At 42.4% G+C, this 20,557-nt stretch overlaps 1 protein-coding gene across 3 annotated transcripts in view; it reads left to right on the top strand.

The window, feature by feature from the left end:
* Slc2a13 (solute carrier family 2 member 13) overlaps positions 1-20,557 on the top strand; it is a 297,525-nt gene that overhangs the window by 218,352 nt on the left and 58,616 nt on the right. For 2 of the 3 annotated variants that reach the window (XR_012909605.1, XM_075960405.1), the window contains exons 5-6: positions 1,500-1,663; positions 4,328-4,448. The exons of the other annotated variant lie outside the window; for it this stretch is intronic. Coding sequence is in view for 1 of the 2 variants with exons in the window: in XM_075960405.1 (XP_075816520.1) it covers positions 1,500-1,663; positions 4,328-4,448 (285 nt within the window). In the remaining variant the exon portion in view is untranslated. The remainder of the gene's footprint in view (positions 1-1,499; positions 1,664-4,327; positions 4,449-20,557) is intronic. 3 annotated transcript variants of the gene reach the window in all.

Genomic DNA, 20,557 nt, shown 5'->3' with positions numbered 1-20,557 from the left:
TAAATGCAAAATATTGTCCATATAACAGACAAAATTACACAAATATTAAACAATCAAATATCTTTTATATAGGACAGAAAGAAAATATCAGGAAAACTTAATTGTGTTTTGCTCAATTGATTTGCTTTAAATATTATCAAACACAACCATTATAGTTTTAATTCGTGGTATGGAAATGCATCTTGACTCCTTTTCCGTCATTATATTGATCCTTATATTGGTATACTTGGCCTTATACCTGTACAATTAAAAATTGTTCTTTCTCCATCCTTGAGTTTTCCTGAATTCTTCTGCTGTGTTAGATCTGGTGCTCATTTTCCTCGGTAGAGAACACACAGGCCCTCGCTGTGCAGTTATCTGTAACAGCGTGTGCAGCAGAACTTGAAAACTGCAAAGCGCTGTTCAGATGGAATGGGTCATGTTCACAGGTTTTTTTATTACTATATCCTCTGAAACATTCACAGTTCTCATGATAGGAGTTACTGGGGATTGTGGGTCTATAACAGCTGGCATCATTTAGAGTCTTCAGAGGGCTTATGTCATTTTTAGTGTGATCAGGAAAATCTGTCCTGTTGCGCGGTAATTTATAAATTTGGATTGCTATTTTTAAAAAGGTAAACAGTCTGTCAAGATGAATGAGCTGTGATACTGTTCATATTTCATATAAGACCCTTCCTCATTAATTTAAAAGCTAGTAAACAAGCATTGGTGAATCGAAGAGACATATTTAAGGCAGATTTTTATCTCTGAAATATTTTGTAAGTATTGATAAATAGCTAGAAAGTACAGACTTTTTTTACTATGAAAATAACCAGCTTGGTCCCACATACTGCTCAAACACCCACTGTCAGATTGAAAATGCCTCAACGCTAGGCAAAGCCACAGTTCAGGATGCACTAGCGGTGTTTGGAATCTTCCAATAGAAAAGTGTTGCTTGTGAAAAAGGTCATCTCATTGAATTTGTGTAAACAAGATGAGTCTACTGACATAGGAACATAAATCGTGCTCGAGACTCAATCTCACAAAGGAGCACAACCTCCCAGAAGCCCTTGAGCCATCCACATTTGCATAGGTCAGTGCCTCGTCTTGTACAAAGCTAAATACATCCTGACACCCCGTTCTCGGGCAGTTTCCTGACAGAGGCCTTTCACGTGTTCCACCACCACTATTGCCACATTGTGTTCAGTCTCTCCATTCACAGAGAACACTGGCTTCAGGATCATCCCATTGTCTTAGAGCTTATCCATAATGGCTTTAGTGAGCCAGATGGCTGCTACTGTGTTAGAGATGGGGCACTGGGCCTTCTCTCTCCAGAATAACAGTATCCGAGAAAGGTTTCTCCATTGCGATCCTTCAAAGGGCTTGCATGAATTCTTGTAACAATGTTATTAGTGTCATTAGCCACTTTTTTTTTTTAGGTGACTGCCTCCTTCTGTCTGATTGGCGGTTTCCTTGAATAGCGAACTACAAATGAGCATCGTTCTGTTCTTGGCTCGCAGGTACTACAGCGCAACCATCCTGCAGATGTCTGGCGTGGAAGACGACAGGCTTGCAATATGGCTGGCTTCCGTGACGGCTTTCACCAACTTCATTTTCACACTAGTGGGAGTCTGGCTCGTTGAGAAAGTGGGTCGCAGGAAGCTTACCTTTGGCAGTTTGGCAGGTAGGTGCCCGGATATAGACTCCTGCTTTAACAAACCTTCTAGTAGTGACAGCGACTCTCCCGAAAAAGCACAGTGGCTTCTGAGAATGAATTCTAAGCCAAATAATATCAAACCAGAATGAGACAGAAAGCAAATAAGATCTGACTGGTAAGATCTTTTGAGGAGCTGTGGGTACGTGGCTGGAGACGCTTCTGTGACACTAAAGGACTTGTAAGGACACATTGACTGAGAACGTGTTTCTGTCAACAGCTGGAGTGCTGTTCGGAGACACAGAACTGAAGAGCGTCACCGCTGTTTTCTCTGTTCTTGTTTGAAAAGCTTACCCTTTTATGTTCTTACTTTGCAAGGCTGAGGTCTTTATCTTGGAATTGTATGGAAGCAAATATTAGAATCTTCATTCACAAAGCGAGGAAAGACTTTATGAAGCAGGCCTAGAATCTAGGGTAAAGTCTGATTGGTCAAGTGTGTTTTATATGAGAGTAAAACAAGAAAGCACACAAGTGCCTTTGGTGTTCAGAGTTAGCCATTTCAACCTGACACTTCTCTGGAAAGGACTCTGCCGCAGGACAGACGAGGACCCACCTCTAACATTGTCTTTACATGGTTACATCAGGTATTTTCTAATACTTTCCCCAGTGTACAAACCCAGTTCTACTCATCAGCTGGCTGCATCCCCATAACAACTTTCTATCTGGAATCAAATGTGTGTCTTACACTCAAAAGCAAAGATTCTAGAATAACATTAACCAAATTCTAGTTAAGCAAGATTATAGCTAAAATAAAATTTCATCTCACGCAACTGCTTTAGCACTTAACTGCAGTTTTTGGTGAGAAAATACACCCTTATTTCCAAACTTAGTTATTGGGAATTCAAGTCTGAGTGAGCAGGACACTCCCGCTCCCGTTCTTTCCTTGATAGTGAATGCGCTGTTCCCAGGAGTTCAAGTGTTAGCATAGAAGCAAAGATGAGATGTTGACCAGGGTTTGGGATGATGCCAGAAGGTCCCCAGTGAAGACGAGGGAGGAACAGGAGAAAGTTTTAAAGCAAGCATTTCTAAACCTGTTGAAGTAAGAAAGGTGTTTAGCCTAGAGAAAATACGGAAGTAATAAGTTAGCCATTTTTTTCTGATGTTTGAACTCTGCTGCTTCTCAGCTGAGTCTAATAAAAATTGTTTAGTAGTTTACATTTTTATACATTGCATAGCATTAGAAAAAACCTTTTAAATGAATAGTAACATTTGAAATTTAAAAATCTGTATATTTTCATTAAGATCCATTTGAAGAAGACATAATTAACATGGCCTTATGTGCTCTGCCCAGACCAAGAGCTGGCCAATAAATAGCTGAGGCCACTTCAGCCTAGCTGCTGCCACCCTCCTGCCCTGTTCCATGAGCTCCCAGGGCTCTGCTGTTACATAGCCCTTTAATAAGTTTAGTTGAATTTTAAACGACTTGCCTGCTATTTCAGTGAAGTATTTATGGCGCACGCATTCTTTCCCTAAGCTCCACACAGCACACGTGCTGTCCAGTCAGCTTTCCAGCTAACACAGAATCTTTTCCTTTCAGTTGCTTAAAAAAAAAGTGTCCCTTTAATTCTGTGCCTAGAACAGAAATTAAAAGCTAAATGTGCACGAGTGTGCATGTGTGCATGTGTGTGTGTGCATATGTATGTGTGTGTGCATTTTCATTATGCATGCACACACATTCAGATGTGCCCAGGGCCTTGTGCTACGCAGGTACTGAATTGCAGCCCCAGCACATGGTTTTTTTGAGGCAGAGTCTTGCATTTTAGCCTAACTGGAATGGATCTTCTTGCCTCTGCCTTCCAAGTACTAGAATATCAGGAGCTTCCTACCACACCTGGAGGAATTTGGTCTTTTCAGTGATAGAAACGATGATGAAGCTGTTTATTAAATTAAAGAACAAGTGTTCATCCCTAAGTGTTCACAGGGAATGTGGATAAATGCACGTGGCCTATCCCCTTTGGGCTGCCGGTCCCTGTTTAATAGGCAGTATTTTCCACCTCCTCTAGAAATAATCAATCCGATCAGTCCGGGACTTTATTTTGCCAATTCCCACCTTACCTGATGAAATGTTGCTGGGAGAATTTCTTGCTCTGACAGGAGCATTTGATGTGCATCTCTTTCCTTTTGTGCTGCTGTTGTGACAGTGACCTGAACCATGAGACTTCTGTTCTTTTCTTTGTTTCTTTTAACTTCTGTAATAGTTTATTTCGGCTTCTAGGTCCAAAGGTCAGAACATAATGGTGAGGGAGGCATGGTGTCAGGCTGCTAGGGTGGAAAAGGGCTTATTTTCATGGACTGATTTTTTTTGATTTATCAGCAATTTTTCAGTCTTAATCTTTATTTGGTTTTGGCTGCTTATTGTTTCAGTCTTAAAAAATTATTATCAGTTTTCTTTTGTTTTGTTTTTCCTGGCTCACAACTGTGTTGGCTTTGAATTCTCCCTTCTTTGAGTTTTATAATAGGTGTATGTTAGTGAGTTCTTCTGACCATTGGTATACATAGTAAATCATTTTTCATTCCGGGAAAGATAAGTAAAGGAGTTTTATTCAGAGCTATGGTGATAAACCAAGTCTGTGTTGAACTAATGCTGTCAATGTTCCCCAGTAAGAGGCTTTTATTATTTATTATTTTTTTTAGGTACTACCGTAGCCCTTATTATTCTTGCCTTGGGATTTCTGCTCTCAGCCCAGTTTTCCCCACGGGTCACTTTCCAACCACTGGCTCCTTCAGGTCAAAACGTCACCTGCACGGGATACAGGTGAGATTTTGCTATGTTCCCTCTTCATAATCCAGCTATAATATTTTTTTTTTGCTTTTAACATTTCTAAGACTTAGATGAATAGGAGACTCCTGAGTTCGCAGCCTGGGGTCTGAAGGGCTCGTGACAGGAGGCGTGGTCAGGAATCATCAGTGTCAAAACTCTGGTCTTCAAATACAGAACATGAAAAATTGAAGAAAAATGAGGTGCTTGACCCAATTGTAGTGTCGAGTGGGCTGACAGGGGGACTGAAGAATTCACGGGTGAATTCATGAGAGAATGATTGGACAGCTTTGATAATTCAAACACTTACTATTTGGTTACCTGTAGTATAGCCTTAACATAAACACGCCAACATGGAAAGGTCTTTAGGTACAGCTATTCCCTTAGGCAACAGTTACGGAATTTCAAAGCACCCACGAGCTATGGTTTTATCTTATTAATTTTGGATGGACTTGAGAATATCTATGGCATGTCTGTGGAGTGCAGACCCATGGGATTGCAGTAAACATAAATTAAGATGTAGAAAATACCTAACACGGTGCTTACATGTGGTAAGTTCTCCGGGTTACAGCGTCTGCTCTAATTAAGAAAACCCACAACAGAAGGGAAGACGGGAATGCCAGGCCTCAGAGCAGACTAGCTTCGTGACTGTGGTGTATGAACTGAGCCCTGTAACGGGAAGTGAACTAAGCCCGTCAACAGCAGCAGCAGATGTGGTGACCGTGCAGGTAGTCAGCACCTGAGTAAGAAGAAAAGACCAGCCACGGGCCAGCCCAGGGTACGGCAAACTAGGAGGAGGCTACGGAAAAGCCAGATCACCTAAAATTGCCAGAGCTCTTTGTTCTTCAGCCCAAGAGCATGAGCATGCACGCATGGAGAGATTACAAGCAGAGGAGTGACTTGCCCAAAATTTCCCTACTATAGCATCTCTCTGCTCTCTGACTGTGTGGGTACACCAGTGTCACGCATGCACGTAAGGAGGCCAGCTGTTACAGATGTCTGAGTGAGATGATAGTCACCTGAACTATGCTGGTAACACTGAGAGACTTTAAACGTGAGATCAATTCTCAATAAATTAAAGAGAAAAAAAATCAACAGGAATTAAAAATAAGTTAGTGATTAACCAAGAGCTAGAAGAGAAAGAGGTCTTCAGGGAAGTTTGAAGTATCTGTTTGGGGAGCCAGGTAGAAAGGAGTGTGGACAAGAAAGGAGTGACGCTGGATGAGGCCAGATGGTAGGTTGTTGTGGGCAGATGGAACGGTGGGAGAATGCTGTGTAGGCTTGGGGGTGCTGCCGTGTGATGGCAGGGGTTTTTAGAGTAGAACGTATCCAGGATGTGTACTTATCAAAGGGATGAATAAGCTGAGACCTGGTTTACAGCTCAGAGCCTTACTGAGACCTTGACTACCTTTGTGATTTCACCATGGTTCATTCATCCCACGGACAGTACTTCCCCACCCTCTGTGTTCTATTCCCAGCGTTGACTTGTGTGTACCCATGGTGGTCAAGGCATTTATTGGAGCCTAATTTAAACCTCTCTTCATTTAGGGATGCAGGGGTCTCCATCCATCATATCCTCTTCCCAGAACATTCTGGAAGACTGTTTATTCTCTAGGCTTCTCCTGTGGTGTTCCCATGTGAGGTCTTTTTATAGTACACGACTTGCAGACATTGCTTTTTCTAGCACCTCCAGGCTTTGTCTCCTTGCCTTAGACCCAAAAGGCAGTTTGCTGGTGAAGATGGACCTAGGGGGTTGGACTGATTTTGCTAAGCCAATGCTAGCTGGCACATCACCTCTTCAGCACATCCCGTACTGCACTGGATGCCCTGCATCAGGCAAACCTCACCAGAAGAGTGGACCTCTAGCCACTGCACCTCTCTCTCTGCTGTTTCTCAGTTGGAACCCTTGTCTAGAGTCATCATCGGGGGTGTTTACAAGCGCAGGAGAGGAGGGGCAGAGTTTGCAGACACTCCCTATCAGGTGTCCGGAGTCTTCTCTACATGCTAACTTCCTCTCACTTCTCACCCCTTCTTCACCACCATCAAGTCAAGAATACAAAGATATATGTTTATTGTGGTTCCTTCTGTGCAGTGATTTCACTCCGAGTTTTCTTCTGTAAATGAAGTTCTCAGTCATCTAAACTTAGCATTGTGGCTTCACCTTCTCACCCACCTGTGACAGTGATGCTAGTTTTGGGAAACAGTGTGTCTTTCATTCCCTGTTCCTCTCGGAGATCACTTCTATACTTACTACGGTGTTTTCTTATCCTTTCTAGCCATGTATGATCATCTTAAATCATTGGCATTATGATCCTGTCAGATTCAATCATATTTTTATGCAACGCTGAAATGTGCAAAAATTACATCTGTTACTGTTCCTCATTTTAACACCATGGTAACAATGTGTTCATTGTTTCTGGTCAGGCTTAGCAACTGGCAGTGGATTAATGACTATACAGAGTGGAAATTCTCTATCTGTGTCTATCCTAGTCTTCCCTACTGATTTCCTCTCAAATCAACCTGGTTTCATTTTTAACCTTGCCAGGAGAAGGCAAGATGCCTTGAGGTTTGTGATCATAAAAATGCCGTAGGATGTGTTTGTGTTGTCTAATAACCACAAGCCCATTTGAGATTAAAATAGGCCTAAATGGTATTTGAAAAAGAAAATGAGAGTTGAAACAGAAGCCTGAATAACTTTATCCTGGAACCTCATCCTGAAATATTGCATGTATATTTTGTTGTTAACTGCATACCTATTGCTGAATTTGGCACATGAAGAAGAGGGTTTTACCGATGATGCAAGGATCTTTTTCATTTGTGTGGTGTGTGTGTGTGGTGTGTGTGTGTGTGTGTGTGTATACATGTGCATGAGTGCCAGTAATAGGTGCCACAGCTCATGTGTAGAGATTAGAGAACAACTTTTATGAGTTTTCTCTTTCTTCTATGGGTTCCAGGAATCCAACTCAAACCCTCAGACGTGCATAGCAAACATTTACTTCCTGAGCCATCTTGCTGGCATGATGGGAGAATTGCTCTCTGCCTGCATAGTACATCTCAGAAGAAACTGAATTCTTCATACGGCAAATCATCGTTTAGTTCTCCACGACTGTTCTTTATTTTGGTGACTTGGAATGTGTCAAAAACTTTCATAGCTGTTTTGCATGAATATTCTGAACTCAAACATTGCTTGTTTTCTGTAGTCAAAAAGTGTCTTTTGGATCCAAACATGGTGCTGTGGACCATGTACACAATCTGTGTACTTGGGAGATGGAGGTGGAAGAATCGGGAGTTCCAGATCATTGTTAGTCTTGGCTATGTAATGCTTTCTTATTTTAAGAAAAATGCTTCTTGAAAATATAAAAAGGAGGAATCTTAGAATAAGTTTGCAAAGAGTAAAGGCAGTATATTTCAAGAAGAGGCATCCTTTATGTCTTTTATACAGGTCATGAAGAAGAGTATAAAGGTTGGTCATGGTGGTATCCCAGTACTCAAGAGGCAGAGGCAGGCTCTGAGAATATGATGTCAGCCTCATCTATGTAGTGAGTTTCAGGCCATCAAAGACTACATAGTAAGATCCCATCTCAGGGAAAAAGAAAATGTGGATTCTTCAAGGAACCTGGTCTTGGTGAACAAGTGAAATTACAAATATCCCTCGCTTCATAAGCCATGTGAATCCCTGGAATATGAGAGGACTTCAAGGGTGATAGGATAAAAATGACAGGATTTACATATTTAAAACACCACTATGGTTGCAGAGTAGAGTCAATCAGGAAAGAACAAAAGGATGAAGGGATATAGGTAGCCTAGGCAACAAGAAATATAATCTTGGTAGCTGTGGAGACAAGCTCAAGTGGTATCATGGAAGGAAATGGCAGGACTGGGCGGTTGGGTGGATGACCAGAGAGAATGAACACCTCTCCAAATGACTATTGGGGTTAGCATCTGGCATCTACAGTCTCACTGCAGACTACTCTAAGTACCATAACCCAAAGCAGTTTGGGGAACGAAGGATTTGTTCGGTTTTTACTTCCACATCACAGTCTGCCATTGATGGGAGTAGGTATAGGAACTCAGACAGGAATCTGAAGGCAGGAACTGGAGATCAGCATGGTCGAACACTACTTATGGCATGCCACTCAGATCACCCAGACTGATTGTTTTCTTGTTTAATAGAAGTCAGGACCACCAGCCCAGGGTTTGCACCATACACTGAGACTGCACCCTTGCATATCAATAATTAGTCAAGAAAATGCCTTTCCAGGTTTGTCTACAGTTCAGTATAACAGAGACATTTTCTTAGTTAAGATTTCCTCATCCCAGGTGATGGTACATTGAGTCACATTAACTGGAGAACTGGCCAGAACATCCTCTTCTTAGGAACATTTTCTCCAGGATAAATGGGTTACATTAACAGCCAAGCATTTTAGCGTTTTCTGGTAGTCATATTCCCACTCAGAATACCATTTATTCCTTTCTAACTTGAAATATATACATAAAAACTTGTCTGAACTTACACAGTCAGGTCCAAAGTAGAGCCAGAAGGTAAAAAGACAAGTAAACATATGTGTCTCAGATAACTGAATGTCTTCATGACTTTTCTATTGATGTGAAGAGACACCGTGACCAAGGCAACTTAGAGAAGAAAGTGTTTAATTGGAGGCTTGCTCACAGTTGCAGAGGGTGGAGTCCTTGATCGACATGATGGGGAGCAGACAGGCGTGGTACTAGAGTAGCAGCTGAGATCTTTCATCCTGATCCACAGGCGGCAGGCAGAGAGAGACAGCACTGGCTCTGGCATGGGCTCAGTACCACTTAGATTCTCGTTCAAAAAGTTTGGTCATGACACGGAACCAATAACTCTACCTTAGAGTTCTGTTCACAAAGAGTGCCCCATTCTGTTATATGTGAACAAGGGGTGTAAGCTATGCCGCTCCGTCTGCGACAGGCCAACACAACCTTGTAGGAAATATTACTGAGTAATAAATGATACTAAATAAAAGCCCTGACAACATTTTTTTGCTTTTTTATTGATTTTATTGAGCTCTACATTATACTTATTTTATAAGGTTAAACGTAATGAAAATTGCCATCTTAGAAGCCATGTTGGCTGAACGATGAGACGAGCTATGTATCAACAGCCAGATGTCTGACTGTTAGTCGAAGCATTGCTCCTCATACCCCAGTACGCTGTCTAGGTCCCCTCCAGTGCTCTCTGTGTCTGACATGTGGGAAAACAACTGCTGCTTCCATCCAAACCTTTGTTTTTTAAAACAATTTTTGTAACCCACTTAAGAAATCTCTTCAGTGAAAGTAGCGTTGACCACAACGGCTTAGGCAGGCTTGATGCTTGAATAGATGGATCTACTAGGAAGAGGTAAACAGTATTGATTAAAGGATAAGTACATATCAGTAAATAAATCAGGAGATTAATGAGATGTAACATTCTCTGTGTACTTAGGGTTAGTTCTTATTTTTGATTTAAGAAAAACATTTTTGAGCATTACAGTAGGAAACAGGTACTAAAAAGAAACAGCCTTACTTTTAGTGGAACAAACAGCAAAAAGCACAGCAAAGACTGATGGGGTGGGGGGTCAGAGTGTGGCCTGGCTAGTCCCCGCCTCCTGAGGCCTTTGCAGCAGACTGCACATGAGGCATCACCACTCTCCATCTCTTTACAGAGTCATATTTTCAACTATGTCAAATAAATTCACAGCATCACAAGAAAAACCAGTGTATTAAAGTCTGTTACCAAGTGTATGGGCCATCGGGTAAGGGATCAAACCTGCCTCGTGTGTCCTAGGCAAGTTCTTGGCCACAGAGCCACATGGCCAGCACCACCCCCTTTTGTCCTTCCTTCCTCCCTAATTTGATTTGGAGGTAAATTCTTGCTAAAATGTCTAGATCAGCCTCAAGCCAGCAGTCCTCTTACCTTAGCCTCTGGATTAGAGGCCTGCGCTACTACAGCCAGGCTCAAATCCTTCACAAATAAACTTGCTATAGAATGACACTCGTACCTCATTATTAAATATGAAAAGGCAGAGGTAGCGGCAAGTTCAACATCACAGTTTAGACATCTTAGTAATGTCAATGGTATTCGGAGATTTCTATATTTAATGTAATGGGACATGGTGATATTAGATTGCTTTTGCTGACAGTTTATTGCCTGCATAATTCCTTCATAATTGAAGGAAATGCTTAATTTTAATAAAAGGTTAATAAAATACGAATTTTTTCCCCATCAACTTTGTGGGTCCCATGTGAAAGATATAGTTCACAAGAGTGAACTCAATCTAATTCTTTCAAGGTAAATAATGGCTTCTCAGACTGACAAGGAAGAGCAGGCCCAAGAGTATGAGGGCAATCTAGGCAAAGGCAGGGGATCCATTCTCTTCAGGAAATTAGACTAAATTAGACTTTGATGTTGCTAGGGAACGAGGTGCCAGTCTGCAGATGAGGCAGAGGGAATCGAAGGGCCTTGGGTACCAAGTTAAGGATTTGGTGGGGAAGAAGGAAGGCAATCAACACCACCAGGCAAGAATTCGCAATATCACCTTGGAGCTTTGCAGAGGACTTTCTGCTTGGCTTTGGGTGTGTGTGGGAGAAGTCCCACAGCCCCGGAGAGACAAAACAAACCTGAAATTTATTTACGTTGGTATTATGAGGACAGGGTATCTTTGGAGATATTCAGGGTAGATTGTTTAAAATGTTAAGTGCGGAGATTTATAGGGAGATGTTTGGCTAGTTCAGGGAGGGTTGCATGTTCTGTTGACTGATCTAGGAAGAGGGATGAGCCAAATTTCTAAGCATGCTTTAGTTTCTAAATAATATTAGTTTCTGTGAATTAAGTCTTTCACTTTTGCAGGAATCATTCCAAATTCTGTATGGATATTTTTGTCAAGTTACTCTCACAGCTTTCTTAGGAAGAGAATATTAGATTATTTAATTGTATGGGAGGAAGACAAAGGCCAGGAGAGAGTGTATTGTGACTTGCTGAGATGGCGTAGCTCCTTTGTTCTGCCCACCACCCTCCATTAGTCAAACTAATGGCCTTTCTCTGACTGCCTGACAGCCTGTCAAAGCTTTGAGAACCATAGAAAGGTGCTTATGTCAGCCAGCCACGGTGCAGCAGGAAGAGCATCTATATAAACCTGCTTATCAACTCTAGGACTTTATCAAGACTCTCCCCCTGAAAATGGAGTGCCAAATGGAGCTCATTAAACTAGCAACACCCTAATCATCCAGCTACAGAGTGTGCACTTAATTGAACTAATATTAAAACTCCTCCAGGAAATTCAGTAGCAGAGTTCATTTTGTAACAGAGATGAGGTTCTGGACTCATACATAGATTAATAAGCCGATTAAATCACTTCCAACACTGCAGTCTTAGCGATGTTGATTTTGAGGGAGAAAAAAAAAACTGTTTCTGATTCCAGGAGAATTGGCTATAAAACAAATTGATACCTTTGAGCTGTCTCAGAATTTGGAACAGCCAGCTTTGTTTTCCCAGATTCGTGATGTTTTTTGAGAAAGGATTTTTCTGTGTAGCCCAGCTGTTTACTGGAACTTGTCGTGTAGACCAGGTTGGCCTCAAACTCACTAAGATCCACCATCATCTGACAGTTACTTGGATTAAAGGCATGCACCACCACTGCCTGCCTATCTTTTCTCAAGTTTTATGTGTAGGAGTATTTTTGCCTACATGGATTTACGTGTACCATGCATATGTGTGATAGTCACGAAGGCCAGACACCCCAGAACTGGAATTATGGATCCTGGCAAATGAATGGTGGGAACTGAACCCTGGTCCTCTGCAAGAGCAGCAAATGCTCCAACTACTGGGCTTTCCTTATCCAGCCCCATTTTTTGCCTTTAATCCAAGAAATGCTAATAGTTTGAGGTCACAAATGCAAAGCCATCATGAGCTGGCAGTATACCTCAGCTATTGCTGTCTTTCTCAAATAACACCACAGAGCATTGTTTTTATATCCCTACCTTGGGTCAGCCTTCCTCCAGAAGGTGAGAGTTCTGAATTTTCTAGAAAATAGGTCTGCTTTATACTTGAGACAAGGAATGCAGCAGACACTGTGAAGGTGTTTTTAGCTTAGACATTCTTTAGGAGAAGGAGCAACTGTAGGCAGGATGTTTCTGGCCCTCAGATGTCACTGGCGAAGTCAGCCATGGCTTCATCATCAGAATCTCCTTTGAGGCCCACAAGCCCTTTACTCTCCTCCACAGTGTGTCAATGAAAACCTCTAAAACATCAGGAGAAACAAATTAAACATAGAGTTTTTCACAGACTTTTGTAATCATTTCGTGTTTTCACTGCCCAGAGCTCATGTAGGCTTTAGTCAGATTTACGATAGATTAGAGTCACAATCTGTGTGGTAATAATAAAATTTGATTAACTCTTTCCAGAAGGGTACCAGAGAGCAGTTCGTTTTTATCTCTGTGTTCTTAGTGACTTACCATAAACCGCTTGCTTTTTGACCAATGTCTAATGAAGATACGGCTCTTTACACTAGTTGGCTTTGTAAAAAAACTTAGTGGCAAGTGGTCTTACTACGTAACCACTTTGAGTCCCTTTCCTTACCCAAGTCTAAACACTAATGGCCAAACCATGATTCCTCTTATAAACCATATTCAGTAACATCTTGCAACATTCTATATTTCTGGCTGAGTAGAGAATAAAACACATTACAGTATTCTCATCTTCAGGAAAGTTTCAGTTCTAAAGAGCAAAGGGCCTTGTTCACAATTGCCTGTGATCTGTATTTTAATGCAAGGGAAAAACTATTGTTCTTTTGGGTTTTGGTTATGGTTTATGGTATGTATGTGCATGTGTGTGGATGTCTGTATGTGTGTGTTTGAGTGTGTATGTGGGAGTGGTATATCCCAGGCCCCTCTAATGCCCCTCATGTGTGGCCTTCCAAATGTCTGTGGGATCACAGGCAGCTGCCACTGTGCCATTTCTTGTGACTCAGATAAGGATGTTTTGTCATTTGGAGAAGGTAAGCTTTATTTTTAAAGCTGTGTAGGAGTTCTTGGATGGCAGTAATGAGAGCTGCCCTGCTTACAAGCCTTAATGGAGGCACATTGTAGTCAACTGCCAACATGAACCGACCCTTCACTCTCATGGGTCACTGGTAGTATTTCCCTGAACCTCTGGTAGGCAGATATTCATGGTGAGAATTGGCATCTACCTTTGGTGATCACATCATTCCTGCCGTAGAGAAATCATGGTGTCCATTAGTGCCAACTTGAAGGTTGATTAATAAATCTCTAAACCTTTATAATACTAAAAGAAGGCGCTGTTCATTCTCTGTATCATGAAGCCATCAGTAGCAGCTATCACAATCAGAATTTGATTTTCCCTTTCTTTTGTTTAATTTTCCTTGAGAATATTCTGATTTTTTATATAACAAATTCATTAGGCTTTTCCTATATTTTTTTGAGATAGACTCTTACGTATGAAAGCTGGCATCAAACTCTCTAGAACCTTAACCTCAGTGTCCCAAGTACTGGAATTACAAGTGTGTGCCACCATGCCTAGCCCGTGCTGCTTAGTCATAGAAATCAGAACCCAGGCTGCTTCTTAGAAGGATTTTCTTCTTTGCTCATTTTGTACTGAAAAAGAACTTCAATAAGCTTTTAAAGTTGAAACCAATAACTTATTTCTCAAAATGATAGATCTATGAATATGTATATTGTCTATATTGATATATATTGGTCAGTTTTGTGATATGACACATGACCACAGCAAATCTTACGAAAAGCAGCATTTAATTGAGGCTTGCTTATATTTTTAGAGGTTTAGCCCATTGTCATCATGGCAGAGAGCACGGAGACACATGAACAGAAGTAGCTGAGAGTTCTACATCTAGATCTTCAGGCAGCAGGGAAAGAGAGACATTGTTGGAACCCCAAAGCCCACTGCTAGTGACATTAGGAGTCACCCCTCCTAATACCTCACAAGTGGTGCCACTCCCTAGTGACTAATCTTTCAAATATATGGGGATCTTACTTATTCGAGCAGCACATTCTGACCCCTGACTCCCACGAGCTTGTAGCCATATCATAATAAAAAAAAATAGCATCCAATCCAACCCCAAAGATCCCCATAGTCTATCACAGTTTAAGCACTGTTTAAAAGTCTGAAGTTCAAAGTCTCTTCTGAGACTCAAGGGACTCTCTTCACTGTAACTCCTGTAAACCAAAATAGAAAAGATCATGTGCTTCCAATATGCAATGGCACAGAATATATACATTGCCATTCTGAAAGGGAAGGAAGGGAGCATAGTGAAGAAGTATAGGGCCAAAGCAAGACCAAACATGAGTAGTGCAAGCTACAAATTCTGCATATCCATGTCAACATCTACCCTTCAGATCTCCAACTCCTTTTAGAGTTGTTGACTGCAACAGACTTCTCTCTCTTGGGCTGGCTCTACACACTGTTAGCAGCTCTCCTTGGCAGGTATCCCATGACTCTGGCATCTCTAACATCTTGGCATCTCCAGGGCAATCCAGGCTTGACCTTTACAGTATCACAAAATGGCCTCTCTGTTTCTCCATGCAGGAACATCCTCCCCGCCCCCCGCCCCGCCCGAGAGAAAGATTCTACAACCCCTTTCTTGTATTGTTGACTGTAACGCCAGAATCATGTGGCTGAAGCTGCCAAGTTCTGCTGCTTGCTGGCACTGGAACATGGCTCCCTCATTCAGTTACATTTTCACCAGCTTTCTGTTGTTGATGATTTCCTTCACTACTAAAGCTTTTCACACGTTTTCATCTGGTCTCACACGTTTGAAGCATAACTGGGTGGGGTCTTGCCCTGATGTGGTTGCTCTCTATTCTGCAAAGCATCAGGCTTTTCTTTAAACTTTATATGTCTTTGAGTACTAAACTTGGCTCCATGATTCTTCTTGGTGCTCCTTTTCTCCTCAAACTGCAAATTTTTTTATTTTTCCTTGCTCAACTTGCTCCATTTCATTATAGACCGGCCTAGGAGTGACTACTAAAAACCACACAACAGAGTCACGACTAGGCTGTTCTGAAATCTCCTCTGCCAATGCAATTAATTTAAAATTTTTTCCAGTTTAGCCTTTGGCAGATCTTTTTGGACAGCCACATTCTCTGCCAAAATTTCCCAAGAACAACCTCTGGGACTTTTACTAGTATTCTTCTCTGAAACCTCTTGAGCCAGTCCATCTTAATTACATTGTTCTCAGCACCACTCCTACCTGAATGGCCCGTTAAGCCCTTCTTAAAGAATTCCACTGGTTTTCTAATCTAAAATCCCAAAGTCCACATTCCACCAACAAGCATGGTCAGGCCTGTCAGCAATAACCCTCTCCGGGTATCAACTTAATACTTAGTTGGTGTTATATGACTATAAAGAAACACCATGATCACAGCAAATCTTATAAAAGAATGCATTTCATTGGGGATGGCTTACAGTTTCAGTGATTGAGTTCATTATCATCATAGCAGGGAGCAGGGAGGCGCACAGGTAAAAGTAGCTAAGAGTTCTATATCTAAATCCTCGGGCAACAGGAAAAAGAGAGACACTGTGACTGCTTAGACTTTGAAATCCCAAAGCCCACTCCCAGTAACACTCCCAGTAACACTCCCAGTAACAAACAGTTCCTCCATCAAGGCCACGCCCTCTCAAGTAGTGACTTTCCTAATGGCCAAGCATTTAAATATATAATCCTAAGGGTAATTCTTATTCATCTACCACAGCATGCACGAAGAATATTAATCAGCATCATTAATTATAATTTTTTCTTTCCTTTGACATTACATTAGAATGTTTGCCTTGTTATGTTTTATTACAATCACCTTCAAGAATCTAAACATTATGCATTATTATTCCTTTCCATTATATTTGGAATTCTAGTAGGAAGCAAGTGGGCCTCGGGTCATGTAAACACATTGTCATGGGTCAGGTCAGCCATGGGTGGAGCCTAAGAGGTCTCTGCATTCTACTTTTTAAAAACTTTCTTCTTTATTTATTGTGTCTTTTCCATCACACTTCTAGATTTCATTCATTTCCCCACCCCTTCATATCTACCCTCTGCCCTTGCAACCCCCTTCCCAATAAAATAAAATGAAATTTAAGAGGAAGAGAGAAAAGTTAAACTCATCGCGGGAGCTGTCGTGTGACCCCGTGAGGAACACAGTATACCCTTTTAGCCGTGTCGTTTGCTTTTTAAAAGCCACTTTCCTTACTTTCCAGCAGTCCAGTTATTTTGCTTATTTTAAGAAAACGCAACACCCAGCTCTAATAAGAAAGTGCAGAGAAAGGTATGTCGATAAATAGAAGGACTGATTGATTGACATAGCTAAACATAAACACTCAAGTGGCAATGTGGATCACATGCATGCCTGCAGGTAGACAAATGTGAAGATATTCATAGGAAGGGTTTTTCAGTCATGATAACTTGGAGTTAATATCTTATTTTCACACAATGTGGTAGTCATCATATGGAGATACAATTTCATCAATATACAATGTGCTATCTTTAATGAAAAAATCAGGAGCTGCCCTTTGCTGGTGCAGAGAATCCTCCATGGAAAGGGCAGAGAAGAAAGGCACAAGGATGCTTTAAGGGACTAAAATGGCAAACAAAACCAAGAAAGTCAATCACTGCTTGTGGCTTGGGGATGCCTTGGGAGGGTGAGTTTTGCCATGAGTCTGTTTGTGGTTACCCCATAGAGAGCTTATTTCAGAGAGAGACTGCCCTAAGAACGTTTCCTCCCTGAAGCCTTCTGCTGCCTTTTGAGAGGGGGCTGTGCAGAGGAGAACCCCAAGATGCAGGGGCTGTGCTCACTCAGCAAGCTCAGACAGCTCAGACTCAGCAAAGCTAGGATCCACGTTCTTATAAGATGTTTACGTGAGGCTGAGTGTTGTGAAGGAAATGAGCTGAGGTAAACCTGACTGAAAAGAGTTACATGTCCTCCCGAACAGGTGCAACACTAGACTTGCCTTAAGATGCCTCATCCGGCCTCCCCTGCCCATCAGAACAGTGTCAGCGCTTCTTCCTACCGATAGGGACCCCCAAAAACCCAGGAGCCTGGCGCCAAGTGTCCAGTGAAGGCTCTCTGATATCATAAGTTTCAAAGTGATAGTCCAGACAGGAAAAGGCTGAGGAAAAATTCCAGAACCAAGCAGGTTCCTGATCCCCAGGTTCCCGGCAGTGGCCCAAGAAGACTCAGGTTGCCCGACAAGAGGAGGTGGGCGAAGCCAAGCAGAGCAAGGAGTTTGGTGTTTACACTTTGATCAGTTTTGATTAGAACAGGAGCCTGCTCATGTGATCGAAAGGGCAGAGTGAAACTGGTCATGTAATGGTGGCATTTCTGGGCACAGTGTTGGAAAAGTACTGGACAGTGTGAGGACTGAAAAGAGCAACACAGAGCAAGCAATGCACGACGGGAAACAGGGAAACCGGGTCGAGGAGCACAGACATTGAGAGCGTTTTTAAAAACTCAGTATTTTTTAGGAGTTTTAGGCAATTGTGTAGCGGGATGAAAAAGTAAGATTAGGAGAGAAACCTGCTCCCGCTTAACTGCTGAGCGATGCCTACTGTCTCCTGCGGGCTCTTTAACGGAGTGGGATGTTTTATTCCAGGTAAACTGAGGGCAGCTTAGGAGATGGGGTGTTTTACTTCATGAAACTAGGATTGTGACCCTAGCTTTTACAATAATTTCTGAATATATAATTGTCTGAGTTATTTTTGTTTCTGTTTTTTCTTCTAATGAGTTCCTTCTTCCATGGCTGGAATGGAGGAAGTCCCCTGGCAGCCATGCTGCGGCAGGGAAGAAAGACTGATGTTCTTGAGTTCATACCTGGCCCCGCAGAGGGCTCACAGGAGGTACAGGGCCCCTGCTTGTTCTTAACAATATCCCAAGTCATCTGCTCCAGGCAGCTGGGATTTGAGGAATTATGCCATAAAGTAGGGGGGATTTGACAGAGGGACAAAGGGGGGCAGTGATGATCACCTGGGCCTAAGGTCATGGTGAGGGCTGGGGGAGCTTGTTTTACCTACCCATGCAAGGGACCCTAATGCCTGCATCCCAGCAACTAGTTTTCTGAGCTGAGGTCTTGCTAAAGGTAACTTTAAAACAAGGCATGGCTCTGGCTGCCTCTCGTTGGTTTAATGAGACACACTTAAGAAACTGGACCATTTCCTACAGAGTCAGATTTATCGACTTCTAAGTAGAAATTAGAATGCTCTGAATTAGCCCCTGTTAATGTTTTAAAGATTTTTCCCTGAGGCCACATTGAGCTACACGTGGTCGGCATTGGGTTACTGAAGAACAACAGGCTGCCTTTCCTCTCCCCTTGATGCTAGACACGAAGCTGGGGCCTTTATTTATCTCTTCTTTACCTAGAAACCTCTGAATTTCTTAGAACCAGGTTTAGTCTAAACATATGAATCTCTATCCCCCCCCCCCACCAACCCTGTTTCTGAAAAGAAACCTCAGAGATTTAGAAGGTAAATCTCCTCCCCATTACTAGCAAGAAGGAACATTTCTTCCCCAGAATTCTCACTTGGCTGCCCGTTTTCTAACTGGCCTCTCTGAGCTCTGCCCTCAGTCCCCCTTACTCCCCACATCCGACAGGGTCTCAGTCTGCATTCAATCCCCCAGCACTCTCCACAGCTGAGCACATTCTCAGGGGTTACACAATCTCCCCCACGACCAAGACTGCAAGCTTCCATTGCACTTAGATAGCATAATGTTTCTCCAGAAACTGCTATTACCTTTTATTATGATATTTGAAAGCTATAATCTAAGGCAATGCTGTGTGTGTGTGTGTGTGTGTGTGTGTGTGTGTGTGTGTGTGTGTGTGTGTTTCTGCTGTGTAGGCTCAGAGGAAATTAGCCTTGTAGTTTATTTCTTACTGAAGATGAATTATAAAGAGTATTAACCTACTCCTCCGTTTTCACTGTTGATCGCCTGTTCATAAGAGCTGTGGCTTCTGGCAATTTAAATACAAGCTGTAGCTTGTTCTTTGGTGGTTAATTTTGTTTTATTTCATGACCGACCCAGGCATTTACCTTCAGCCGCCCACCCCTCAGAATTCCTTTTCAGATACTAGACATAAAGAAAAGTGTAGCCAGGCTACAACCCACAACCCATGAGAAGCTAGGTAACAAGAAGGACCCTAAGGGAGGCTTGCAGGGATCCCCCCTGGAAAGGGGAGATAGATAAATTTGAGTAAATTGGGAGAGGGTGGCAGGGGGAGAAGAACATAATGGAATTGGATAGTTGAGTTGGGGGAGGGACAGAGAGGGAGAGCAAGGAAAGAGATACCTTGATAGAGGAAGCAATTAAGGAGTTCGGGAGAAATCTGTTGCTAGGGAAACCTCCAGGAATCCACAAGGATGACCCCAGCTAAGATTCCAAGCAATAGTGGAGAGGACGCCTGCACTGGCCTTCCCCTGTCATCAGACTGATGACCCTAATTGTCATCATAGAACCTTTGTCTAGTAACTGATGCAAACAGATGCAGAGATCCATAGCTAAGTAAGCACTGGGCTGAGCTCCTGGAGTCCAGGCAAAGAGAGGGAGGAGAGATTATATGAGCAAAGGGGTCAAGATCATGATGGGGAAACCCACAGAAACAGCTGATCTGAGCTGGTGGGAGCTCACTGACTCTGGAATGATAACTGGGAAACCTACATAGGACTGAACTAGGCCCTCTGAATGTGGGTGAAGGTTCTGTGGTTTGGGAAGTCTGTGGGGCCACTAGCGGTGGGACCAGGATTTATCCCTAGTTCATGAACTGGCTTTTTGGAGCCCATTCCCTATGGAGGGATTCCTTGTTCAGCCTAGATACAAGGAGGAAGGGCTTGGTCCTGCCTCAAGTGATGTGATGGACTTTTTTGACTCCACATAGGAGACCTTACACTTTCTGAGGGGTGGATGGGGGTGGGGTGGGGACAAGGGGAACAGGAGGAGGGGAGGGAGGGCGAACTGTGGTTGGTATATAAAAATGAAAAAAAAAGTTAATAAAAAAAATCTATCATTGTGTGCTGAGTTAGAAAGCTACTGAGCACCCTGGGAAGGCAGCCTGTATTGAGCTAGATGCTGCTCTGCAAGGT

This window comes from Microtus pennsylvanicus, chromosome 2 (genome assembly GCF_037038515.1).
Source record: "Microtus pennsylvanicus isolate mMicPen1 chromosome 2, mMicPen1.hap1, whole genome shotgun sequence".
NCBI classification, from domain to species: Eukaryota; Metazoa; Chordata; class Mammalia; order Rodentia; family Cricetidae; genus Microtus; species Microtus pennsylvanicus.
Note: the sequence above shows the minus strand (reverse complement) of the source record. Positions and strands in the feature narration are given on the sequence as shown.